The sequence below is a fragment of the Vanellus vanellus genome, assembly GCF_965231255.1.
Source record: "Vanellus vanellus genome assembly, chromosome: 5".
Lineage (NCBI taxonomy): Eukaryota > Metazoa > Chordata > Aves > Charadriiformes > Charadriidae > Vanellus > Vanellus vanellus.
This window is the reverse complement of record NC_138910.1, coordinates 44,762,280-44,789,950: the sequence shown is the minus strand read 5'-3', so window position 1 is coordinate 44,789,950 and position 27,671 is coordinate 44,762,280. Positions and strand designations below refer to the sequence as shown.

The 27,671-nt window shown below is 51.3% G+C and overlaps 1 protein-coding gene across 1 annotated transcript; it reads right to left on the bottom strand.

Annotated features, from left to right (window-relative positions):
* Positions 1 to 350: 350 nt before the first annotated feature.
* On the bottom strand, positions 351 to 25,870 carry LOC309672852 (aryl hydrocarbon receptor-like; the record flags this gene model as incomplete). The annotated part of the gene is made up of 11 exons (XM_082484466.1): positions 25,824 to 25,870; positions 25,524 to 25,711; positions 12,974 to 13,080; positions 8,132 to 8,221; positions 7,031 to 7,154; positions 6,618 to 6,748; positions 5,009 to 5,211; positions 4,774 to 4,883; positions 4,300 to 4,441; positions 2,031 to 3,648; positions 351 to 506 (listed from the first exon to the last, which is right to left on the bottom strand). The coding sequence occupies exons 1-11, from the start codon at positions 25,862 to 25,864 to the stop codon at positions 351 to 353; spliced, it is 2,910 nt and encodes a 969-aa protein (XP_082340592.1). The 5' UTR covers positions 25,865 to 25,870.
* Between the last annotated feature and the right edge of the window lie 1,801 nt (positions 25,871 to 27,671).

Here is a 27,671-nt window from a genome sequence, read left to right as displayed (position 1 = left end):
CCACAAGATAAAGATGAGGCTGCACACGCCAGCTGACCCACATTGCAGCCTGTCTCACTCCTATGCCCTGGGGGAACCTGCTCTCCAGCCCCACTGAGAGCCACCACCCTCCCCATGCCAGGGACACCTCCACAGGTCTGCCACATGGAGACTTGGTAGGGGCAGGATGGTGGGAAGTTGATAAAAAAATAAGATTAAAGAAAAGCAAAAGACCCCATCTGAGCCAAAGCAACTGACATCAAAAGCAATGGCAGGACATGCATGGCAAGGGCAAGGTTTGTTATCTGCAAGTTGAAGGCAGCTCCTTCCCCAGGGGATAGTCCTGCTTTGTCGAGTTCAGTCTTTCTCTCCTAGAGACAGAAGTTGCTGCTGGAGGCATGAGGGTAATCTGTCAGTGCTTCTGCCTGGGGGTGTGGCTGGCAGGGGAGAGCCAGGCTCCCCCCAAGTACCAGGCGGTCTCCAGGGAGTCCCATGGGAGCGCTGGGCAAAACACAGCTGCTTTCGGGCTAGAAGAGAGAGAAAACAGAGCATTGAGGTGTTTTGCAGTATTTTACTAGTACTGATGGGGCTGGTGCCCAGAAAAGGCTGGCAGGAGCGGGAGCAGGTCTGCTCCTGCCCTACCACTGCTGATTGTACAGGAGTTTAGCAGTGAACCCATACACATCCCCCCACCTTCCCCCAGGTCCTTTCACAAATGCTGATATATTGCTTCATTGTCAAGAGGTTGAAAGCACAGAGGGCAAGTGCATCCAACCTCCTCAGCTGGCACTGATTTTCACCTACTGACCTGCTAATTGACCTTTGCAGAGCCTGTCCCAGGTATCACAGTCCTGCAGCTCACTCATGAAACCTATCTGTAAATCATGGACACCTGGACTGCATCTGAAGGAAGCATCTTGGTCCTGCACCCTTGCTGCACTCCTCCTGGCAAGCCAAAAACATGTCAGCCACATGAGGTGGCCACCAAGTTCTAGAGATGTGTTGGGGCTGTTCTTCACTAGTCCTACAAGCTCTCAAAACCCTAGGCACGACCAGAGTCAAGCTCTTCAACAGACTTAGAAGGTACCTGGTATATTGAGTTGGAGGAGAGGAAGAATGGGAGGTACACATTACACATTCTTCAAGAAGAAGCAGAAAATGCTTTGACATCTGTTGGCTCCACAAGTTAACACAGAAACCCCTGTGAGACAGCAGGGCAGCCTTCCAGTAGCAGAAGATGTCTAGCAGCAAGGAACAAGCTACCCAGGGGACAGTACTCACTAGGGCAGAGCTGGGCAAGCAGGGAGGCAGGACAGACCACTTACGACATCGCACCCTGCCTGGTGGTGCCACAGGCTAGGGAAGCATCACTGCAGAGATGGGGTCCTCCAGGACCTACACCAGCTCTCCACACTGGAGCCCAGAAAGCTCATGGCCCTTACAGACATGCATGGTATCCACATCAGGAAGAGGGGAAAGGGCCAGGCTGCCTTCACTCCCTATGCCCTCCCCAAGCAGCCCCAATTTGGGCTGTTGGCCCCAATTCCAGGGGAGTCACTTGCGAGGACAGCCCTGAAGGGCACTGTGACACCCAGATCCGATGCTGGAGACCTTGCTCTGCAACACTGGATGACTAGCAGTAGCTGGATGGGCTATTGACAGGGCTGGTGCACAGGCCAGAGAATGCTTCCACAAGGGAAAGATATTATGGTACAGATCTTCATCTCACACGTGCTTTGTACTACCCATCAAAGCTTACCAGTGCATGGCTGGAATTACTCTCTGTACAGAAATGGCAATTTAACAAACCATATAGAAATCCAACTTGGAGACAGCCACCTTCTAAAGGGAAGAATCCCCACTCTGGTCTTTCACTCTTCAACTCTTGGTGCAAAGAAAAGCCCCTAAATTCTTCCTTTCTGGCCATGCACCAGCTAGAGCAAGGCAATTCCTGCCTGTTGACCAGACAGTGCGTGCCTCCCTGTGCCGAGATCTCCAGGAAATACCAGCACAGAAAAATACTGAGCACGAGAGTGGAGAAAGGCCCTTACCCTGTGCCTGCTCTCCTGGCTCAGTACAGATGTGTACGACCCGTAGGACTTCACAGGAGTCTCCAACGGACTGCCAATGTTCCCAAAGCGACTTGCAGCTGAGCTTGGAAAAGGGTGCTGGGGCACAGAAGGAACAGGGCTCAGCTGCTTCTCAGGATTAAGCTGGTATGTGGAGGGTGGGAAAAAACTAGAGTATGGAGCCATCTCTTCCTGGGGCCCCCTGCTGCCCGCAGTTTCCATGCTGCATAATCTGTTCAGGTTAAAGTGTACTGTCGGCATGCTCGGCCCTGGACTCAAGCAGCCCTGGTGCTGGGAGATTAAGTCTTGGCTGGTGCTATAAAAACCAGACTGAGCTGGGGACCCCAGGAGAGGGGAAACATAGTCCTGCCATGGGCTGGGGCTGCTGCTAGGAAGGAGGTGTGGAGTAGCGTCAGGGCTGTGGCTGCACAACTTATTAATTGGCAAGTGATGGGGTTTCGGCTGGATAGGTGGTCCCACGTGGCCCTGGCACTGGCTGGGCAGGGAGAAGGACTGGTGAGCATCCTCTTGGGTAGGATGCATCGCCAGGAAGTCACCCTCCAGCTGCTGAGCCCTGGGTGGCTCCTGTTGGCAAGTGGCTCCTGAGGGTGACCCAGGAACCTTGTCCCACAGGGTGCTCTGCACCGGCTGGAGGAACTGGAGCAGACTCTCCTCCCCACCTGGCCTCCACTGCAAGCCATCAGATGGCTCTTTCTCCTCCTTGGATGGCTCCAGCAGCAGTGGGGGTGGCTGCCCCAGTACAGCATGGAGGGGCTGTTCCCACAACAGACCAGGGGGCTGGCCTGGGGCAATGTTGGGCTGTACCACCTGCTTGGGCAGGTACTGTGAGTCCTCATCCTCCACATGGGCCTGGTACATAGCGGTGCCCCCACACAGGCTTGGGGAAGTGCCTGGCAGGAGACAGACCTGTTGTCCTCCCTCATGCTTGTTCACCAGAGTGGCATGGATGTAGGAGAGAATATTGTTGCTGGTGAGGCAGTTATTCAGGGACGGGGTGCTCTCAGGGTCCATATTGACCATCACCATTTTCTCATCCAGCAGCAGGAGCTCCAGGTCTTCAGCATTCAACCCGAGGCCCTCCAGCGCACTGAAGAGCTCGTTGTTGGAACAGCTCTCATCACTCTTAATTGAGAGCGAGTCCAGAGTGGCCAAGAGAGGGTCCTCCTGCTGTAAATCCACCAGCTTCGCTTTGAGGCTGTCCCCACTTGAGGAAGCTGAAGCAGCGCCCACACTCCAGGCATCTCCTCCTGCACCTAGCAAGGACACGTCCTTCAGGTGGTCCATGAAACTGCTGTTGAAGGAGCAGTTAGGTGCAGGAGCTGGATGGGAGATGTACACTGCCTTATCCTGTTGCATCACAGCACCCAGCAGAGAGCTGGGGTCAACGCCATCCTTCTGGGAGCACCCTCTGTGGCTGTGGAAGGTCTTCTTGGACTTGCTGGCTTTCCCTTTGCTCTGGAAAGGTTCAGGGAATCCTGGGAGAGGGTAAGCACTTTTGTATAAGAGCGCCTCTCCTGTAGCAAAGGTAAAGGGAAGATGCATGGACCGTTTCCGAAGGTGCTCGCCTCCTTCTTCATCTCTGCAGGGCAGGAAGAGGAGACTGTGGCTTGCATGTGCACAAACACACTCCACAAAGTGTTTCTGCAGTGGATAATTGTGATTCCTGCAAGCCAAAGCCCCTTTGCTACCATCAGCATGTATGTACCGAGCAGAACCGCACACACATACATTTACATACAAATACACACACATACATATTTTTATATATACACACATCTGTAGCATAACCAAGAGAATACTTAAAATGCCAGAGAGAAGTCACACCTTTGCTCTGTTCATCTGTGCTACAGCCACCCCTTAGGACAGGGATGTCTGGTTGCTGCCATGCAGCAGCCACATTTGAAGTCCTTGCTGTTCCGGCACCCACACACCCACGTGTCCCTACGGCTGGTAGAGAGCAGCCAATGGTCTCCCCAGGGTAAGCCTGAAACAGTGCCCAGGACACTGGGGCAGGGATGTGACCTGCAGAGCACTGCAGGGTGGCCTTGCAGAGGGGCATGTGGCTGAACAGCATCAGAGCACAGTATCCTACAGCTGCTCCTTTAAAAGGCAGAAGATGCAATGACAAATCAAACATCCTTCCCTGGTGTCCCAGAGCCCACACCAATGGAAAAAGCTAAAAAGCCAGTCTGTCTCCACCCCAGCCTGGGCTGACACAGACAGCACTTACACGAGGGGTCTCTGTGTGACAATGATGTACTCGGGCTTGCCGTTCTTGTAAACAAGCCGCGCGTTGGCCTGCACCCACTTCCAGCGGTTCTCCTTCGTCAGCAGGCGGAAGACTGTCAGACCGCTCTCACCTGTCTTCATCACTGCCGGGAGGAAGCATGTGTGCCGAGGGCTGTCAGCATGTCACCAGAGGCAGGGCTGCCTCCAGCGATGCTGCTGTTTCCAGCCAGGATAAGCAGGTGGCGTCACAGCAGTAGCATGGCTGGCACATGCAGGGGACACCATTCCAGCTAAATACCCCTCACTACACACCACCCCAAGCTCCTTGCAGTGACAAGAGCATCACAGCAAGGCATAAAGCAGAGCATCCCATGGCGATGCCAGGCTTAAAACAGCAGCCAATGGAGCTGCACATAGCCCAGCCCATTCATCAGCTTCAGAGGTGGGTACGAGGGACTAGAGAAGAGACTCTTACTCCTGACGTGGTTCTCAGCACAGTACAGCATGTCAGCAGCGTGGACAAACTGGTAGCCAGTGCCGCACACTCGCAGCTCTGCCTCGGTGTAGCCCAAAACGATCTTCCCCCTGCAGGAGACCGAGAACACACCCAGCTCAGAGGCAGAGCCAGGGTAGGACATCACCCAGGCAGGGTACGGACCGGCATGCTGGAAGCCTGCAGCATTGCCCCTCAAATCAGGTCTGCTGCTTACTTGGCATCGCACGCCAAGGGGGTGAAATCTAGCTTGTGCTTTGTCCTGAAGATCATGTTCTTGGTTCGAATCTGCAGGATGGATGGGGGCTGCAAGGGGGTGGAGATAGCAAAGAGAGCGAGCTGGGGTGGCAGCGCAGACCCATCTTCAGACCTTTTGTTCTGCCCATGAAGGAGTTTCAGCCTGCCTTGAAGGTTTAAAGCCTGGGAAGGGAAGAAAAGCTCAGTGTCACACAGAAAATTGGGTGGAGAGAGAAGAGAGGGCGGAGAGCTGCATGGAAAGCAAGCCATCTCAGAGTTCATGCAAATAATCCCTTGCAATTTGTCCCTTGTCACTCCAGTGCTACCTACTAAAATAAGATGGAGGATCAAGCATTGCAATGCTGAGCTCCCTGCAGCAGCAGCCCACTGCCTTCTCCCCCTGCAAGCCACTCACTGCTGGCCTGGGGCTCGGACACACAGCAGCTGTAGGACCGAGCACATGCTGCAGTTGCATCAGGGCATCACACAATACACAGGCTGCTTTGCATTTTAACTGAGCTATACCACAGCCCCAGCAGGGATGATAGTGTTGCTTCTAAACAACAGACAACCAGGACTTTTTCGTCACACTGAGTTTCCAAACTGAAGCAGGGTGAGAGATAAACAGCATTGTTTACACCTGTGGTTATGAAGGTAAGAACCCCATTAACTTGCAGCAGAGAGGAGGAGGGATGAACACCACCTACTTGGTCTTAAGAAATGCCTTTAACACAAAAACCTGGCAAAAGCACTTTTGTTCAAGATTCAGCATCTCTGAAAAGAGAAGAACAAAACCCACATGGAGAGGTTGTAGGCACAGACCAAACCTATGAAAAAACAGCTGTCATGGTTTCAGCAGGGATGGAGTTAACTTTCTTACTCACAGCTGGTATAGTGCTATGTTTTGGGTTTAGGATGAGAATAAAGTTGATAACACACTAATGTTTTTAGTTGTTGCTAAGCGGTCAAGGCCTTTTCTGCTCCTCACACCACCCCACCAGCTAATAGGCTGGAAGTACACAAAAGGTGGTGAGGAGACACAGCTGGGACAGCTGAGCCCAACTGACCAAAGGGATATTCCATAGCATGTGACATCATGCTCAGCATATAAAGCTGAGGGAAGAAGAAGGAAGGGGGGGACATTTGGTGTTAAGATGTTTGTCTTCCCAAGTAACCATTACACGTAATGGACCTGTGCTTTCATGGAGATGGCTGAACACCTGCCTGCCGATGGGAAGTGGTGAATTAATTTCTTGTTTTGCTTTGCTCACGTGCGCAGCTTTTGCTTTACTTAAACTGTCTTTATCTCAACCCACAAATTTTCCTTACTTTTCCTGATTCTTCTTCCCATCCCACTGGCAGAGCGGGGAGAAGTGATCAAGTGGCTGCGTGGTCCTAGTTGCCAGCTGGGGCTAAACCACAACAACAGCAGAAATACCTCCTTGTTGAGACAGGCAGGTGCTGCACATGGCCAAAAGGAGTGCTGGGTCTTTCAAGACCAACTTTTACGCTCCAGCAGTGGCATGGACCCCTTGGGGCGAGCCTGCACCCCTCCTGCTGTGGAGGTCGCAGCGTGGGTCTGTACTCACCAGGAAGCCAGAGGAATTATCCAGGAGGCAGCGAAAGCGGCACACGAAGCTCCTTTCCAGAAAGGAGGAATTTTCTGGGGGCAGCTGATCCGGCTTGTAGGCGACAGCAGAAGAGCTGAGACTCTTCCCGCCTGTAGGAAAGAAGGACTGGGAGAGGTGCAAGCAAGGATGCCTAGCGAGGGTTCAACATCCTGAGAACAGGCTGGAGGCCCCCAGGATCAGGGACTGCGGCAGTTTTCGGAGCACAGCAACAGAAACTCAGGGAAAGCCACAATGTTTGAATGAAGCTATAGCTTGAGCAACAAGGACACAAGCCCCATGCAAGCGATGGCAGGGGGCTGGGCTCCCTGGCATACATTGGGAGCTACACGTCTCGTGTCAACCAGGATATCTGGCTCCCAGCTTGCGTTTACCTTCTGCAGAAGGCTCACCCTCGGGAGCGTGGGGTGGGTTGAGGGCCCAGTGGAGGTTGCGCCTGAATTCCTGCTGGTCCTCGGTGTGGATCAGCTCAAAGATGCTCTGGTGCATGACATCTGTCTAGAGGAAAAAAGCAACACATGAGCTCTGTGGCCTGCCCTGAAGGCACCAGTTTTCACATCCCACCCAGAAACAGCCTGTCACAGCCCCAATTGGCCATATCTCACCCGATTTCCCTGGTGCTCAACTAGGTCCCTGGCTGAATGAGGTTTGACACCTTCCATCAGAGCTGATGCTGGTGGGAACAGACAGCACATCTGGCTCTCAGGACCCTTTGCCCATGTTGGGCCAGACCTCCCCACCTCCCTATCCTAAAGAGCCACTAGCATCAGCAATACTGGTCGCCTGACAAGTTTGTCCCCATAACACAGTGTCCTTCAAAATCCTACTGCTGACTTACAGGATGACATGAAAACATGGGTTTTGGAACAAAACCACAGCAACGCCACCCCAGCCCTACACTGTTACTGAGAGAACAAGGCACATGCTCCGGGACTTGCTCCCTCTGCCCAGGTGGACAGTCCTCATCTACCCCAGATGGTGGGGAAAGCCAGCTGTGCGGGAGCAACACCAAACCACAGTAACTAAAGGACTGTAGGTAAGTCCCACTTCCCTGTAAATCTGACCTAGTGCCTTCCAGGTTACCTAGGTGCTCAGATAACCACAAAGCATTGGAGCCTTAGGGGATTCACAAGGGTTCACCTGGAGGAGTAGGTGCCCAAAGGCACACTGGGCAGAGAACCACAGACATCTCACCATGGCATTACACAATGAGGCCATGAACCTCATAGCCTGTCAATATAGCTGATGGAAAGCATCTGTGGGCTAGCGAAGTTGCTTTGACACTTCTCCACAACCATATCTGGCAACATGGGGTCCAAATTCACAAGACCAAGAAGAGGCCCCATGCAGTCCCCTGAGACCTTGTGATCCCTTGCAGAGTTTTCTCCTTGCAGGGAACTTGTGGCTATTCACCACCACCAAGTTAAAATCCACTCTGCAAACCCACCACAACAAGTCAGACGTGTCCCACTAACCTGATGAAATCCCAGATAGTCCTGAATTGTATGCGAGGAGTAAAATATCAGTCCTTCTGATGTCACCACCAGCACAAAGCCGTTGAGTGCCTAGGGAAGAGAGGAGATCGGCATGTACATGCCACTCTCACATTACCCTTTTCCAGCTGGATGGCGAGTTTCATTGCGCTCGGACACCAGTCACCCAAGTCCTGGCTGGACACAGCTAGCAGGCAGCTGAGCCGCTGTCCCACCAAGAGAAAGGTATAGGAGAGGAGACAAAGCAAGGGGAAACCTGTTAGGAAAGGAAGCTCTTCCCAACAGCATCTCGCTGTTGCAACACTGGGTACAGCCCCAGCTCTCACCAAATCCACCAATGCGCTGTTCAGGCAGCTTCTTGGTTTCACACTCTTCCTGCAGGATGGGGACAGCAGCAACCTCCATTCTGGCAACTGCCTCTATGCACGTACCTCGCCACAGTGTCAGAGCACATGCAGCCAAAACACAGGTTTTTACAGACCTGATGAGTCTGCTCTACCTAGCAGAGGTCAAGGCCTGCAGCTTATTCTCAGATTATCCTCCACTCTGGCCCACTTGGGCAAACTCCATTGAATTCTGGATGGAGAAAAATTGGGTCAACGCTGGCAGAGCTGTGCTTACCAAGAAAACAGATGGTACCTTATGCTGGGTTTCTCTGAGGTAACACAGCTCCTCCATACAGCTGCCCAAGCATACCCTAATCCAAACTGATGGAAAACTTTGCTTCCATCCCAAGAACAGTTGTTCAGACTCAGATTTGGACATTTATACTCATCCTACACAAACAGCAAATAAAAATCTCAGAACGACTTGCAGAACGAAACCAGACATCATCAGGGAGTGGTTCATTCTGGTATTCTGGTGGAAACAAGCCTTTCTGATAACCTTGAATCAAAACAGCATTTCATGTCGGCTGCATTTAATGTTGACCTGTGTCTATCTGGGTGGCTCCGCTTGTGTAGTTCCCATCCTCTCTGTGGCCCAGAAGGGTCCTGGCAGCTGTGTGTGGTCTGGGACAGTGTGGGGCTGGAAAAGCCGGGGAACATTCAGTGGGGAGCAAACTCACCGCAGATCACTGTGTGCTGCCAGTGCTGGCTGGGCTTTCCCTGGTGCTGCTTGGCCCGTGTGCATGGGGATACTCCTGCAGGTTTGGGAGAAACCTGGACAGCTCATGGCCTTGTTCATGTCCCACCTGTCCTCCCCAGGTGCCAGAGGAGAGGCCCGGAGAAAGACTGTGGTGTTCCTTCCCATGGGCAAGGAACAAGGGACCAGCCAAGAGCTGTTGTCTTGACTGCCTGCTCTGTCATCCTGCCATTGCTTGCCCTGAGGTCAAGGTGGCCAACCCAATGCCGCAAAGAGCCTTAAGCAGTGAAAATGGAAAAGGTGAAAGCTAAAGCATAAGAGTTTGCTTTTTGAAACTATAGCAAAAAAGTCTGATTTCTGAAAAGCCATTTTCTTCCAAAGCTGGAGGGATGCCAGGCTGAGTCTGGTCCCTGGATTTGGTGGAAAACCACAGAATTACTGGTTGACCTCAGAGTACTTTTTCCTTTCAGCAAACAAATGATTCACCCCAAACACACACCCAGTGATAACCTGCTGCAAGACACTCATCCAGCCTGCACAGCACCATCCTTCCAAAGCACCACATGGCAGCAAAAGGACCAAGCATTGGTGCCTGCAGGGTAAAGGGGTGTCTGCAGCCACCCATGCCTGGGATGCACACGTTAGCCACAAGACACTCCCAGCCACACTCCTCTTCCTCTACAGATTGCTCTCTGCATGGTGTACAGATTTACACAACACAAACCCTCCAGCCTGGAGCACATGCTCGTTTGTGCACACCCTCCACCCAAACAGGCTGAACGCCACGCTCTCTTTTCATACAATAAACACTCAAGCTGTTTTGCCCATGGAAGCTCAAAGTACGAGGTCCTCCTCACAGAAAATAGCAAATGCAGCCATCAATCTGAAGTTTCCAATGTATTTTTAATGCTACACAACTTAAATATTTTACAGTTCACTGGCCCTTCCATCCTCTCCGCAAGCTCCAGGACTGCAAAGTCAACATCCAAGGGAGCATTGTTTTGCCAGCCAGGAATAGGCTGAGGTGATTGGAGCCTCCATCTTCCTCAAAGGGGCTTATTCCTAACAGCTTAACAAATTTAGGAGGTGGTTGGCGTTTTCTCTGAGCCAGCAGCATGAGGGCTGGCAGGACAGGACACGGGAGAAAGGACCAGGGTGCTGGCTGACAGTGTCCTTTGCATCTAGAGATCCACGAAGATCAGAAGATGCAGAGGAGCTTCGTTACCAGTTTGTGAGTGCAGCTGCTGTCCCAGGAGCCCTGGCTTTTCATCCCCGCCCACTGGCATCAGGCAGGAGCTGATGCGTGTGAAAGCATTGCTAATGCAGGCACTGGTAGGATCCAGAGGAGCACCCCAAAGGGCTCCTAAGTGCTGCAGGCACTGCACCAGCCTTTGCCAACCACAGAGGGCAAGTCCCAGTGGCACAGAGCCCTGTGCTTTGAAGACTGTGTCATCACCTGGGAGCAGGCCCACAGGAGTCTCCCCCAACCCCAAATAGTAAGCATCACTGTGTGAATCAGTTTTCCCAGATCTGAATAGATCCCTATAGACTTCCAGTAAACACCTTCAAGCTGACGGTGCTGCCTAAGAGCAAAGCCATGAAAACCCAAGAAAATAACTGGTTTCACTCTCCAGAAGCAGAACAGTTTTCAGAGCCGTGACAACATCATCTGGCCACCCCTCCCTAAGGGCAACAGGTCCCTGCAGGGACACTCCTGCCAGCTTGAAGCAGGAGCCCCCTAGAAGGCAGAGGTCCTCCTGCAGTGTGGACCCCAGGAGCCCTATAGCTGTCCAAGGCCAAAACCATCCTGTACCACTAACCTGGCTGCAGGCAGGGAAGCCACAGTAGCCAGCCCTGGCCTGCTTCCCCCACTTTGTAATGTATAGACATCAGGATTAATTAGGGTTTAGCATGCAGTCTCAGCCAAGTCCAGCTATTGTTGCTGCCAACTCCTGTTTCATTGTCCAGGTCGGTGTTTCTCCCCCCCTCTCCTTCCCTTTATTCTGGGCACAAATGCTCTCTCTATTTACTGGGGTTGATCTCAGTGTGTGGGAATCTGCCGCAGAGGTCAATTAGTACTGCCAAATGCACTGTAACCCTTTGAGCAGCTTCAGAAGCATTGCTTTGCCATGGCAGCAGCAGGCAACATCTTACACTGCTCTGTCCTTCCCCAACTGCACCGACCAGCAGGCTGATTTAATACCCTGCAGCCAGTGACATGTACCTGCATCACTGTGCACCTGGGCAGAGGTGGTCCACCCAGTTCTCAGCCTTGCTAAGGCTTGGCCACTTTAGAGGGAGTTTCAAGCTTAACCCCAGTTTAAGATACCTTCCTCTGCTGAGATTGCCGCTGGAGAGAGTCTTGGTGGAAAAGTACAGGCCAAAAAAGTAAGGCTGGAAAATTAAAAGAGGGGAAGGGAAGAATCAGGGTGGACCAAGAGACGAGACAAAGGAAGTTTGGACATTGAAGGTGACAGAACAGGTGGAAGTAGTTTTTAAACACGTAGGAGCATTTCCTCATGGCACACAGGCAGGTTCTGAGCCTCTACTGTGCCCAGGATCATACAGACAGGCCCCTGGAAGAGCCAAACACGCCCAGAGCTTTTAACACCCAGCTTGGTACCTCTGTAAGGATGGCATCAAATTGATGAGCAGGACATCAATCCCTGGCAAGCCCTGCTGAGCATGGTTTTGTTATATCCACAGCAGAAATCCCTCAGTTTTTTGGTTATTAACCATCTTGGCCTTAGCCTTTCTCTCACTAGATACTGAGATCCTGGCTCCCCAATGCTCAAGCAGAACACTAATTATACCTACTGCTAAGAGCTGAGTGAGCTTTTGGAAAGGAGCCGGGGCTGACCAGCACACTTGCCCCACTCTGGATGACAGCTTCCCCCAGGCAGGGGACAGTGCTGCAGCCCATGCTCAGGTGCCAGGTGGGGAAGGAAGGGGAGACCCATGTCCTTGCAGGACCTTGTGCTGCCGGAACCTGACCTCTTCCTATTTGTCATGTGCAGTTTGGAGACAGGAGGTCATCTCCCAGCATCTCTGAATAAACCATGGAAGCAGCAGGCTCAGCCCAGCTGTGATGCAGCGTCACCAGCGTTGCCTCCGGAGTCACCAAAGGAGCCAACTATATGCCTCTTGCAGAGCTCCCAGGATACATCCACGTACCCTGTGTATATGGGCTATGTACTCAGTGTCATATATCACTGCCTGAAAACCAACGAAGACTTCCATGACATTTTCTTCTCTGTTTTCACCAGTGTTTGGACAATATCCCCAAGCGAGGACCAGTGTGCCCACGTTGAAAACCACACTCAAAACGTCTTGCTCTGCTTGGCACCTGTGTCACACGTACGGCCCATTTTACACACAAGGGCAGAGAAGCAGAAGAGCTGAATTTCTGAGGTCAGAAGTTTAGCACTACTTCCACCAAGACGGAGGGGGTTCTGACACCCAAAGAATTTACAGGTGGAAATTTTCTCCAGGAAGGATGGGGAAAGGAGAGGTGAAGCAACACAGTTCCTGTCCCAGAGACCTGAAGAGGTCTTAAACCTCTGCTCAGTCAGAAGCACTATGAGCTACATTACACAAAATCACTGCTTCACCAAAACAGCCTGCAATCAATAACACAACAGCTTGCTCTTTGTGTAAAATTCAAAGGAGCTGGAAAGGGGACAAGAGGAAAGTCCTTTGAAGGCATTTGCCAGGGAGAGGTGGCCAGCAAGGAGCACTAACCTGTAGGAGCAGATCACCCTCTGGTACCGCTGCCGAGCCCAGAGCTGGTCCTTTTCTGCAGTCTCCATCCCTCTCCACCTCTTTGGCATCATGATTCTTTAGAGCAACTGCACGAAGCAAACGGAAGGGACTTCAGTGCTGCAGTAACACACACAAGTCACCACCATGAACGTCCAAAACGTGGGCCTGGCTGCAAAGCTGGACAATGCACTGCCAGGGGAAGCTGTGATGTACTGCCAGCCCTTCGCTTCACCCATCAAAAAAGTTTATTTTAACAGGACATTTTTCACCCACCCAATACCCTCAATTACTTCTCTCCCCCCCCCCCCCCCCAACAACTTTTCCCCTCCCAGACCTTTAACAACTAATATCCTCAACTTCCCCCCCGCCTCCCAACCTTTAACAGCCTACAAGTAAAGAGTGGTTAGAGCCAGGGATCAGACAGGCATCAGCAGAATAACTACAAGGTCTAGCATTTATCAGCAACTACCTGCAACCAGTAGCACAAAAGGACATGTTTAGTAAGCTCACCAGCTGGAAACATCTCTTATCGTTTAGCAATAGCAACCACGCAGCTTCCCAGTCCTGATGTGGACACAGGGTCAATGCCTCACACCAGTCCTTGCAAACAGAAAGAGCCACACCATGCACACCCCACTGATTCTAGGGGCACGGCAGCAGCTCTGTTTTTCCTGGGGAAGTCACTGCACCCAGCATTTCTTTGCAATGCTGAATGGATCAGCTTGTGCATGCTCTGTCTCTGAGAAGGAGAGATGATCAAGAGCAGCAAAAGCCTGCCCTATGCAAAAGGCATTGCAGCAAACCCCACTCTCTTCCAGGATAAGGAACATGCCATTTTGAAGTGTATGATCTGGATAATCCAGTCGATGATATCTCATTACAGTTCAGCAACATTGCAGGTTTATTCAATCAAATTAAGGCAAGCCACAGCTCACAGTGGGAGAAAAACAACATGGAAAAGCACACACATGGATAGAAATGTAGACACTCGAGATTGCAGGCAACCTAATAGCGATCAATGCACAATAAATACGGATGAGGAAATCCATCATTCAGTTTAACTAGAAGATTTGCCTGTGCATTTTTTACTGTGCTCCCCGAGAGAACAAATCCTGGGGATATTTTAGGGTGGATAATATTTAATGAGTAAGATGACAAGGCAGGCCTGTCCAGGAGACAAGGGAGAATATAACAAAACCATGAAACTTCTTGCAAGCACCTCAAGGACAGAAGGTGGCATTTGGCTGCCAATAAACCAGCTGGTTCCACCAGTACTTGGGAGGAAAGGTGTGAGGCACCAGCGGCAGCTACCACTGCAGCCTGCCCTTGCTCCTGCTCAGAGAGAGCAAAAGCTCTTTTGAAATTGCTTTTCCCAGCTCCTGTGCTACACGTACCAAGGAGCTGCCATGCTCAGATGCGATGGGAGCATCAAGTGGATGCTGGAAGTAATTTAACACCCCATATAGCTGTCAGCAGGAGCGAAACCACAACCTGAGACAGCAGCAAATCAGAAGGCACAAGGCACCAGACACCAGTGCATAAACAAAACCAGGCTCTGTAATGCTTGGCTCACCTTGTGCTTTTCCAAAGCAGATGCTGAAACCCAGCTCCTCCATCCACATGGATTAGATCCTGAAGGACCTCATAACCTGTGTGCAGAAGCTCATGGGTGAGCAGCTTCCCAGACACTGTGAAAGGTAGATGCTCCAGGCGCATCTCTGAGCCTTCTAGGACCACAAGGTCTGAAGCTGAACCCAGCAGTGCCTGCATTCACAGGGCAGACACAAGCAGAGGGGCTGGTTTGGTCTCCCAAGTGGAGTCCCCGATCTGTCAGCATCTCTCTGCTGGGATAGGCAAGCATATAGCAAAGGCACACTGTCCCCTGCAGACCTGCTCTCTTCCACTGCCAGGGCTCACCTTCCATCCCAAAGTCCTCCACGGGCATTTGCCAAGCACTGGCTCATAGGTAGGTGGGAGCAAGGAAGGATGCTGAGGTCTGCAGAGCCTCACTGGTACGCATGTGAGACTTTGGGGACAAAATGCACTCCCACCAGACACAAGACCATCCCAAAGATCGACTCTGCTCCGTAACCAAGTGCAAAGCTTGTCCCAGTTCTAATACTGCTTTTAATGAAAAGACAAAAAACTGATATGGCAGCAAAACCTCTGCTTCTGGGAGGTCTGGGAAATTCCACTCAGGCTCAGCCCACACAGATTATTTCAGGAGCTATTTGAACACCAAGGGGCCGACAGCCCAGGATTAAGTTTACAGCACGTGTTTGTACAACAGTGGGTCAGTCCCAAGCGTGCTGGGGCGGACACACACGTGCTGCCATGTCCCAACTGCTCCCCTACCCTGAATGCCATCCTGCTGCAAGGGCTGCTGCCCAGGAACCATCCGGGGTCCCCTGCCTGGGTTGGAGCTTGACAAGCCTGCACAAAGTCCCAGGCACTGGCAGGCCATCGGGCAGGGCAGCATGCAAGCACAGCAGCCGCATCGCCCAGCCAGAGTCCTGTGGTGTGGATGGAGCAGGTTTCTGGCAGCGCCCTTCCGGCAACTTGCTTTTTGGATCCCTGGGAGCAAAACACAGGAGCTATGAATTATTAAAGGTCTTCAGTCCTCCTCTGCTAGCTCCCAGAATGCTGCGCTGGAGGTGCAAGATAAAAATAAATCTGCATGATTGAAGAACAGCTAAAGGGTGCTGTCCTCTACTCAGAGGTCTGGTTTAATGGTTTGATATTTCCCCACAAAAGGGAAAATTGATCACAACTGCTGCCTAATAATAGACTTTGCTATCAGTGTCTAGGCTGCTCCTAAGCTGTGGGGCCAGAGGAAACCCAAGTTAAAATCAGAGAATGGCCCACTGTCCTCCACGCAGATGCCTGCCACCAAAGCCAGCCTGATCCTGCGAACAGGATCAACCCACTGGGGCCAAGGGGCTGCTCTCGTATAAACCAGAATCCCTGGGGGGGTTTTCCCGTGACTTTCACCAAACAGCGTGTTTTCTATCCAAGCCACCCAAGGAACCCCAAAGATGACCCGCTCTTGGCTGCAGACGTCTCAGGCTGGCCTCCCGCCTGGTGTCCCCCAGCTTTGTCTCTCCATAAATAGTCCCGTGCAGCCCCTCGGGTCAGCAATTCAGCAGAACTGCCACAACACATCAGCCTGACAGAGCGGAGATGAGCCAGAGAGCCGCTGCAGCATCCTCCCTGCCGTGCGGCATCCTCCCCTCCTGCCTGGCTACCCTGGGGAAGGGCAAGGCAGAAACTGGGCGAGCTCAGCACTGGGGAAAAGGTGACCTTCTCAACAGAGCACTTGCCTGCACGTTGGGCAGGGAGACAAAGTGCAGTCTTCACCCTCATGGTGTAACTGGTGACAGGCATTTGCAGGGGGGTGGGGATGGGGGAAAGTGGCTTTCCTGGGCTCCCTCACTCGGGCCACCAGCATCGCCTTTGCCATTGGCAGCTGTGGAAGGAGGAAGGTGAGAGGGAAGTTGGTCACCTGAAAGCAGCAAGGCTTGCACATTTTTCCTGATATTTCTTAAAAAAAAGAAGCAAAAAGCTTCTGCCAGGACCTGCAGGCTATTTTACCACAAAAAGCCTTTTAGTAGAGAGGAGAAAAATCTCTCCCTGCCTGGCCTCATCTCCAAGGAATGAGCTCCCTGCTTGCATCTACCTCCCCACAGGTGAAGGATCGTTTATGCACCATGGTGGTCTTCACGCACAGGTGCCCATGTTGTTCATCAGGTCTCTGCTGCCTGGTCTTTTGCTGTCTCCTGGGAGCAGGAGGGTGGGGGGGCCAACAGGGGTGGGTTTCCTCCCTCCAACTCGAGGACGGCACTTCCCTCAGAGCCCAGCCTGGGAAGCTGTTTCACATGATGCTGAAGGGACACCTCACCGACTACCAGGTTTGCCAGTGAACTCCTGAACCTACCAGGGCTTTGTAGACCTGAGAAATCTCTGCACCAACAAGCAGGTATTAACATTTTTGAGAGGATATCTCCCAGCCCCCTTCCCTCCACACAGAAAAACCTCTAAGTGGGAACAGGGTTTCACACCAGCTGCTGACTGTGAAGGAGGAAAACAAGACAACTTGGTCCCAAGCCCACTCCAGGTGTTGATGCAGGAGAAGCAGCAGAAGGGAACCCAATTGCTTCATGGTTTTTCAAGAGCAGCGAAGGGTCATGTCTCCCCACCACTGCTGGCATTATTTAAAGGAGGCAAGAAAACACTGAACCGAGCTGCAAGTGATGGCAGGGACATCTGCATGGCAATTATTAGTCTGAGCAGGTCTTGCGGGGAAGAGAGAGAAGAGGGATGGTAATGGTGCTCCCTACAAGCGTTCTGCCGTAGGGCTCAAAGCCCCAGTGCGTATCAGTCACTCTCCAGGGGAAGGAGAGATTGGTTGATTTACTTATTAATGAAACTGCCTTCTATTTACCTCTCTTTTTGTTATTTGTGCCAATTCTCTGAAAAGCAGGTCTTCCACTCACACAGCAGCAAAAACCTTACCATGAGAGATCTCCCGATATTCCTTTTCCACCCACCTCTCTGGCTCCAAGATGCTCATGGGCAGAGGGACCTGCAGTTCTGCTGCTTGGTACGCACACCCTCACATTAAAGAACCACCCAAAATTGTTTTCCTGCACTTTATTACAAAGAAGAAACAAAATATTGGAAAATTAGAAAAAAAAACTCTTTGGGATTCTCTTGAATAAACTGAGGTTGTTTAATTTTTAATCTAAACTTTTAATCTAGAAGAGTAATTTAAACAGAAAAGTGTTATCGCCCCAGAGTTATATTTTCCTTTTAAAATAAATGAATAAAGGGTTTCCCCCACCATAAGAAAAGTTTTGTTTATGAGCTTACACAGGTAGGAGGCAGATGACGCCTGCCACCATCCACTGGCAATGTAGGAGTAGGCAAGTTCCCTTCCCTACTGCAGCAGCCTGAGGTTGCCCATATCAGACATCACCCATCTCCCTCCTCCCTTGGCTTGGCAGGGTCTCCCCCTGCTAACAAGGATTTGCATTGCCTGCCGCCCTCCCCAGTAGCACTGCTGGGAAGATCCTCCAAGACCTGCCACATCCACCCATGAGAGCAAGTGTCGCCACCCAAAAAAGCCATGGAAGAGCCCAGCTCCCTCCCTGTATCACAACACATCAATTCTGCAACGCTCCAGTGAAACCAGCACAAGAGCTTTTACTTCCACTGGTGGGAACCCAACAGGTGACACAGCCGCAGCTCAGCAGGAGCATACAATGCAGAGAACAACGGCATGATGCTAAGGGAGCAAAATTTAGCCCAAATGCCTTCTTGATTGCTACTCTCAAACCAGTGGAAAGCTAAATTGCTGTTGTGAAGGCAGGCAAAGCACTGCAATCCCCCTCTGGCTTCTCCAATGGCACCTATGTTGTCAGTATGCCAAATCTGATTGTTGCTCTGTTATTTAAACCACACGTTTTACAGCAAGCTTACACGTCTCCAACTATTTTGAGAAGCAAAGAACAGGAACATGCACTTAGTAAAGCGTATTCCATTCTGGGATATATTTTTTTTATTGTCCAGCATGAACTGAGCTCTTCCTAGCCAACACAAGATTATTCCACTTCTACATACAAGTAAGACTTAGCAAACACAGCCAGAAGCTTCTCTGATACAGAGTATTTTAAATGCATTAGAAGGAAAGAGCATCAAGGAAAGAGTGAGAGAAGCAGGCACAGATCTGCTGAAACCAGGCAGCAGAGCAGTCTCCTCCTCAATTTGCCGAACCATCAGTTCTTTCTCATCACTGAGCTGTACAGAGCCAATTTTCTAGCAACTGGCAAATACTTCTTGAGTTTCCCTTTGCTTATTCATAATGGATGCTATGGTTTTACTTACCATTTCATAATACCTGCCACAGCTCCCCATTGACACCAATTTCATTAAGTAGATGAATTATTTATCCCTTGCCTGAACGGTACGGATACACCACCTTCTGTGAGCACGCACAGTGAATAATGGATGTCCTGTTAAAAGATCTAATTGCACTTTTAAAAGCAAGGATGCTTTGGCTACACATAGCTTTCTGTTGCTCCACCAGAGGCACTTGGGTCTTAAAGGGAGAAGCACGTGCAGAGGTTTAAACAGGGACAAAGAGGACAAGGACCTGCCAAGGCTTTCCCTTCTTCTTCCAGCACCAATAGCAGTTTGAACCCTCCCACTCCCACCACACATCCCTCAGGAGCTTAAGGTGTGCGTCATCCCAGCTCAAAGCCTTAACCTGGAGTTTCTTGCCAGCTCTGCTCCCGTGCTTGCATTCGAAGGAGCCTTGAGAGACCGTGGCTGCTTGTAGGCAGCAGAGCAGGCAGCCATCGAGAGACCACTGTAAACCACAGGGACCTCCAACAGCTTCCTACCAGCTACTATCATGAGACCCAGAAAGAAACATTTGGCAAAGAAAGCACGCAGCGGGAAATCTGCCTACCTAAGGGAAGTCACAAGACTTTCCCAGCTTAAATTGCTACTCCAAGGTCACTCATTACCTATGCAATTAAGAGAGCAGGGTGATCACAGGACTAGACTTTATTTTCTTAAACTGTCCCTTAGGCTTTATGGCTACAGCTATTTGCAGTATGTGGCCCAACAGCTCATAAGGTGGGAGAGTAGACAAAGTGAACAAATGAGCAACATTTGCCATCTAAAAACAACCGCACATCAATAAATGCATGTCCCAATCTCACACCCTCACTCCTCAGCAGAGGTTTCAGGGCACAGTTGTATGGTCTATAACAACTCACTGTGCCATCACACCTCTAGCAATAACTGTCTGGATTTGTAACATAGTTTAAAGGGTTAGGCTCAGTTCTGAGGCTGCACACCAATCCTGCAGGTGCCACCTGAGATTTTAAGAGGACTCCAGGAAAACTCCCAAACCCTCAACACCTGCAGGGGTGGTATTGTTTTTAAAACACACGAGAGGCAAACTTCTTGGGTTTTGGGTACACAAGATTAACCTTCCATATAAAACATACTATGCATAGCTCAAAACCACATACAGTCCAAAAATGAAGGCTACATCTATTCTCTGATCCACAATGACAGACTGTGCAGCTGATAATCCATCTTAAGCCAAAAATTTCTAACGTCACAATATATGCCAGGGTATTTTCCTCCTCTTCTTACAGCCAGTGATGCATCTGAGCTGCCCAGAGGCCATGCTTTAGCTGCTGGCAAGCCCAGCTCTCCGGGCAGAATGCTGCACACAGGCAGAGGTGCATCTGCATCCCCGAGGAGCCCCATTTCGAAGCACAGTTAGCCCATTACTAGCTTACAGCAAGGGTCAGCAGTGGTGTTCAAGCACACATCTCTTGGCAGCTTGAACTGAGCTTTTTTTATCCCTCTTCCTATGGTTTATTGACCCCAGACTTGATTCAGAGCCTCACATGAAACAAAGGCTGCAGGTCAGTTGCTGGACGTTGGTGCCACATCAAGCACGGCTACCTCAAGAGTGTTTTGATTTAAGTGGAGAGAGCAAACATCTGCATCCCCAGTGGTGTGCCGCCCCATGCTGCCTCCTCCCTGGCTTCAGTTTGAGGAACAGCTGGAAAAGCTGTGCTGCATCATAGCCCCACCCAAACCAGCACAAGCCCATGAAATCCCAACTGAGAACTGGGCAACCACTGAGTCCTGGTAAAGCCCCTGTGCCCAGGGAACAGAGCCACACAAGCACAGGTCTGTGACAGGCACGGGACCCCCTAGAGACACCACACTGGCCCCCAAGGGCAAGCGAGTGCTCAGAGGGGGGGCTAGCTCTCACACCCCAGAAGGGCCAGGCTCATTGTACAATGAGCAGCACAGCTTGGATGAACTTCCCAGCACACTGCAGGAGAAAACCACAAGAGGTACTTCTCTGAACTGAGCTTTTGACTATTTTGAGGTCTGCCAATTGACTTCCCATCAGGCATTTTCGTGGACTAAGCAACACAGCTGTGACCCAACAGCCACACGACAAGGCACCTTTGAGGCATCTTACTCTTTGCTAACAAATTACCACGCAGGGCAAGATCCAGAAACAAACCTTCCCCTGGAGCATCTTCCCTTCTTCTCTCCCCCCTTCCAGAGGGTGAGGAAGGCAGAAGAAACAGGGACTCTCCCATAAGCCAGCAGCATTTCACAGACCCTAGTATCAAGGGGAGGAATGGGGAGGGATGAGAGGAGAGGAGCCTACCAGGCACTGCTGGGCTAAGCTGCCAGTGCTCATCTGGTACGACGTGCAGCGCAGACCCCAGCACAGCAGCACCGGCCACCTGACAGCAGCATGTTGGCTATGAGAGAGGAGGATGGCAGGAACAAGACTGCTTGGTGGCTTGGCTTCACTGCACTACTCCGAGAACAGTCCTCAGCATCACAGCGGGAGAGAGGAGGGGGCTCCCAGACTCTGGGAAGGTGCAGACCGTTGCACCTGGCTTCTCAGATCCAGCAGCAACAGCTCTGCAGCACACTCCTCCTCTACCAAGCCACACGCGCTGAAAGAGCCTCCTGCAGGGCAGGGAGGAAGGCTAAGATGGTGAACGAGAATTAAAAATATTTGCCTCACCAAGGGGGAATAAAGAAATAAGACATTTGGAGGGACTGTTGTAAAAGAAAAGAGACCTGGACAGGAAAGGAGAAGGTAGAAGCCCTTAAGTCAACTTACATGGATGTTTGGATAGGACCCTTGATTTGGAAGCCAATTTTGGCTCCTTTTGATCCTCCTGGTCCAGGCTAACGATGCTTTACCCAGCAGGATGAGATGTGGGATGGACAGTGTTCCCGAAGACAGAAGGCATTTGTATACACTTTGAGCTGCAAAGCCGGGCAACAGGGTAAAAACTGGTCATCTGGGAATCTTGCAGAGGACAGCAGTGCTGCTCCATCACAAGAGAAGCTTCTTCCACCCCACCACAGACAACATGTGGCACACTGGGGTGCACTTGCTGGTGGCACAGCTGGCTCCCCACCATCCTTGTTGGCCCTGCACTGTGCCACAGGAAAATCTGCTGTCCTGGGGCAGGCACCCTGCAACCCCAAGGCACTTTGCTGCTTTATGTCCTGAGGGCCGAAGAGTCCTTCAGATGATAGAAATCAGAGAGAACCTCCTTTCTGACATCAGGACACCCAGCCACTCAACTTGCAGCCCAACACTCATCTAAACGGTGTTATACAATTATTGGTGTACAAGGCAAAAAGCAGTGCCTCCTTCCACGAGACCATGGCCAAGAGCTATCATGGCCACAAACCCTCCTTCCCCAGAGATGCTGAACACACATGGCCAACTTCTGGCACTGAACTGCTTCCTGCTTTGTTAAACTGGAAAGATTTGCCAGACTGCAGAAAAAGGAACAAAATTAGCAGACAAACACAAACACGCATGCTCTTGTCCTTTGGAAGAAGACAATCTAGCATCAGGGGCTTCACAGCAGAGACACCCAACCCAGTACTTGGCACGTACTGTGAAGGAAAAGTTTGTTTAGATTAATAACCTTGCTTAACAAACACAATATTTGATGGTCTCTAAACCACTCCAAAGATTAAAGAACAAAACACTGAATGGCCTTAAATCCTCTGATTTCTGTCACCTAACTGCAGGCCTAAAATCATGCTCCCAAACAAGCAGTAAGGGAACAGGGACAGTTTCAATTTAGGCCATATAAAATATAAAAATCCTCATGGATGAAGGAAAACCATGTCTTTTTGAAAATCAAATACCTCCTGGCAATATCTCCCCAAACCAATATTCAAAACTCCACTGTTCAGATAAAAGCTTGCAGATGCTTCTTGTATGTGGTACCTTGGCCACTTCTGACAGCCAAAATAGCAGGTTTGCTTTCCCTGCACAGCTCAGTCAATCCACCCTGACTTGTGCAGACTGGCCACTGCAATGTAAACACAAGGACGTGTTTAACGAAAGCTGTGAAGCCTGCTCTGAATTTTGAAGAATTTATTATGGGGCCAGAAGATGATCAGGAGCCCAAAAGAGAATGAAAGCAGCTCCTGAAGATTTTACCAGCGTACAAGACCTAGAACCCACCTGGGTTTTAATCACTCATGCCCATACAAATTTCCCCGTACACAAGCTACACATAAATCAAGACGCTGAAACAAAACTTAAAAGTAATTAATTTTCAAATAGCCAGGAGAAGGAGGCATACAACAAATTATTTAAGATGGGGTCTGGAGAAACAGCAGCTGGCATAAGCCTGCTGGGTGAATTGATGTCAGTGATCATTCTCACCACCTGAGACCTGCTCCAGGAGGGCATGCTGCAAAGATGTTTCTCCTCACAAGACATGGCAGCACGTTCTAGTTTCTACCCTTGATTTTCCCTGGTCTTCTTTCAGGGAGTGCTTAAGCAGGAACACACTTGAGTGAGGGAGAGGCCAGCTCCTTCTTCCTCCCCTGTCAATACCAGGGTTTGCACTACCTGCTTCTGAGCTGCCTTTTGACAGGTCTGGGACGGGCTGGCTGCTCTCAATAAACACAAAAAGACCCCAAACCACTTGTGTTTTCTGATCCGATCTCACATGGGACTTGTCAGCATTCAGCAGCTAAAACAGCCTCCTTGGGATCCCATTTCACATATCCAAGGGTGCTGAGTGGGAGTTGGAGCACGTGAGCTCACCCGGCTCAGTAGCAAGCAGGCAGGCAGACCTCAGCTGCCTCTCCTAGCTCTGTTCCCTGACCGACCAAGGGGAAAAAAACCTAAACACGCGGATGACCAAAAAGAAAGAAAAAAATATGAAAAAGGTGGGGAAGTAATAAGCAAGAGACTTTTGAACAGCAGCCTTCCAAAGTTGAACTTCAGCTCAGCTCCAGCACAGTTCGTCAGAGAGCAACACCACTCCGGTATTCACACTGAAAGGAACCAAATTAACTTAAAATAATTTGATTTGGTAGATGGGCTTGCCCAGAGCTCCTTGTAAAAGGGTGGGGGTTTTTTGTTGTTTTGGTTTGGTTTTTTTTGTTGTTGGTTTTTTACAGCTGCAGAAGAGACTCAAGGAGGTCTGCAATCACTATTTGTATCTAAAAGGATGAGGCTTTGCTCCTTTCCTCCAACACCTGAATTACTGTGACTTGCCTTAAACCAGACAGAGGTGGGCACCATCCCATAGATTCAGACACACTGATGCGTTCAGTGGTTGGGAAGTTGGCTCCATGAAATAAAGCCAGATGGAATGACAGAAAAATAGAAAAAATGAGAAAGAATCTCAGAACAGGATTTCCTAGCTTCTCACAATGCAAAACCACAGTAACACACCATGCCAGGGATGCAGGAATGTCAGACCCCAGGATGCACAGCCCTAGCAGAGCAGGGGGCCCATCCCCCCGAGTCATCCTGTGCTCACTGCTCCCCAGCCAAGCTTGCACGGCACCCTGGCACAATCACCCTGCAAAGGACAGCAAGCCCCAAAGCAACTCCTGGTGTGACGCTTTGCAACAAGACCAGCCATTTCCAAACCCACCGTTTTAAGGAATCGCTGCCACCCCTCCAATTTCATAAGTTCTCTAAGCGTCAAAATTTAAATCATTAATGTTTCAGGGGAAGACCAACGCCTGCACTGTGCCACGGACTTCCACCCCACACAAGAACAAGCGTGCTTCAGAAACACCAGCAGCACAACAGCCCTCCTCTGCATCAGAGATTCACCGTGGACGATGGATTTTGGGCAACACATTCAGCGTTGCAAAGGCTGACACAGCAAAACTCCTTACCAGGGCAAAAACAGCGCGAAAAACACAACCAATACCATCAAAAAACTTGATCTGATGCTGCAAGGCAAATAACTCCTCTCCAAGACCATTCATTTTTCATTTCACCGCTTGCCAATCCTACAAGCAGTGTTTAAAGGAGAACGGAAAAGAAAGAAAAAAAGGGCATTCAATACATGCAATGATTTGGAATTGAAAAGAGAAATTGTGGTGTTTGAAGTCGTATACAGCATTCTCAAGTCACTGCTATTTCACTAGGAAAATCCAGGGCTGCCTAAATACCCTCTTGTGGGCTCCTATTAATTAAAACAATTATAGCCCAGTGGAATGCAGACATGCCTTTAACACGGTCTGTTTTAAAAGGTTCCCAAGTAAATTGTAACCACATCACAGGTAATTATTATTCATTGTCAGACACTGAGTGTTTCTCCAGTCTATTGTAACAGGGGGAAAAAAAGTCACTTGCATCCTGAAACTTTCTGACTGGGCTGCACAATACACCGCTATCCTCACAGCTGTGCCTGCCAAAGCCTCAGCCCGGGATCACACAGAAACCCTCCAGCCGAAACCTCAATTTTCTGCTTCAGCAGAACCCACAAACAAAATCAACTTCATCTGTCCAGATCCCTCTAATTCCAAACAAGTGGAAGCTCTGCTTTCGCCCAGGCGCGATGCATCCCGAAGCCTCGCAACTCGAGATTGCAAAGCAAGAAAATCTGGTGTTAGAAATGGGAAAAAATAAAAGCACCTCCAGGGGAGAAAAAGGGGGGATGCTCCCGCCGGCGGTGCCCCTTACCGCTGAAGAAGCTCTTGGCGCGGAGGTAGCCGGCGCTGAGGCGCAGGACCGACAGCTTGTCCAGCCCGGCCACCACCTCCTCGGGGAAGGGCAGCAGCCCGGCCAGCCGCTCCAGCTCCCGGTTCAGCCGCTCCCGGTGCCTCTTGGAGGGGTTGGAGGTGCCGCCGTCGGCCGGCCCCGGCCGAACCCTGTCGGGCAGAGCCGCGTTACCGGGCGCCGGTCGGGTCAGGTCGGGTCGCGTCCCCTCTCCCTCCCTCCTTCCATCCCTCCCCGGGACGCTTCCCCTCGCTCCCCACTCACGCCCGGGGCACCGGCTTCCTCCGCTTGCGACCCGCGTACATGGCCGGGCCGGGGGCAGCGCTCAGAGCATTCCCCGGCAGAAGCCGCCGCCTCCGGAGAGCCCCGAGCGGGCCGCGACCACTGCCGCCGCGCAACCCGCAGCCTCCCCGCAGGGAGAGGGAGATGGAGCGGGAACGGCCCCGCCTCCGCCTCCGCCCCGGGAGAGGAGGAGCTGCGGGGGACGGAGGGGCCGTGAGGGCTGAGGGGCGATTTGAGGTGAGGGGGAGATGTGGAGGTGATGACTGGTGGATTGGGGGGGGGGGATGATGGGGGAATGGGGGCGAGGGGGAGATGTGGGGGTGATGATGAGGGGCTGAAGGGGCACTGGGAAGCGAGGGGAGAAGTGGGGGCAATGACAGCTGGATGGGAGTGAAGGTGAGGTGGGGGAATATGGGGACAATGATGGGTGTCTGGGAGGGAGGTGGGGTGAGCAGAAATGTAGGGGGTTTGGGAGGTGAAGGGTGGTGTGGGGGTGATGAGAGGAGGAAACGGGGCAGCAAGCCCACCACCCACATGGGTGAGGGGTGGTGTGAGCACTTGTGTCACTGCAGTCATGTTGGCATGCCAGGCTGACTGTCAGCGTGACTGTGCATATCAGTGTGCATGTCACGACTAGGGGGGGTGTGTGTGTGTGAGAGTGAACATGTGTCTGTGCACAAGCATGCATGGCAGTGACACCCAGGAAGCTGTGTGTGCGCACGTCAGCATCAAAAGTGTAACCATGCCTGTGAGTCCCACCACTGCACAGGGCAGTTGTAGAGTGAAATGGGGGGACACTGTCATACCTCTGCTGCTGTGCATGCCCATAGTGGCTGGGGACAGTGAGAACATGTGTGTCACACACTGACCTGGGGACAGGGGGTGTGTGCCTGTGCCAGCTGTAGGCCCCCAGCTCTGTCCTTCCGAAATGCTCCACCGAGCCACGTGCAGCAACAGGGCCAGGCACAGATGCACAGGGCAGCAACCTGTGTTTTCATTGCCTGTAACATCAGAGGGTGTCCACATGGCTACATTCCCCCCAAAATTACCCTGTACAATGCAAAGCACAGCCCTTCACCATCTGTGGTCCCAGCCCCATGTCTCCCTGGGTGCAGGAGGAGGGGGTGAGCGAGGACTGTCCTCCATCAGCCAAAGCCCAGAGAAATCAGACTCAGGGCTAAGCTGAAAGGAGGCTTTTTTCAAATACTTGCTCAGTCAAGAGGGAAATGGAGACACTGTTTCAGGTCAAAACAAACCATCACCACTATACAAAGCAAATTGCCTTTTAATATGTAACCAAATGCAGGGGGTGAGTTTCAGGACATCTTTTTCTCCTCAGCATCATCCATCTGCCAACAGCAATACAAAGAAATCACAAAGCATAAAATGAGACACTGCCACAAAAATAGACGCTATATGCACATACACAATGTATAAAGACATAAGACACAAGTTACAGAGCACCAGGGGTCTGTCTCAGCCCCAACCAGCAGAGCCTGGTGGGGCACCCCCTCCCCAAGGCACACCTCTTGCAGGACCAGGAGCCCTTGGCACACCCCAGCTAGGGTCATGCACTGTTTCACATTGTCTTACAGGTGCCAGGACAACAATGGCTGGTGAGCAGAACCCATTCTGATGTTTTTTGGGTCTGCTGATTTGTAAGGCTCTGTATCATGGCCAGTCAGCTCTTTGCCCCATCCTAGATATTCCTCCAGGCCACTTCAGAGTAGTCTGGCCCATTTCCAGCATCGCTCTGCTTCCAGACTGCAACCAGGAGTTCAATCCTTCCTGAGCCCCATCTTGCCCTGTGAGCAGGCCCAGGAGCCCTGG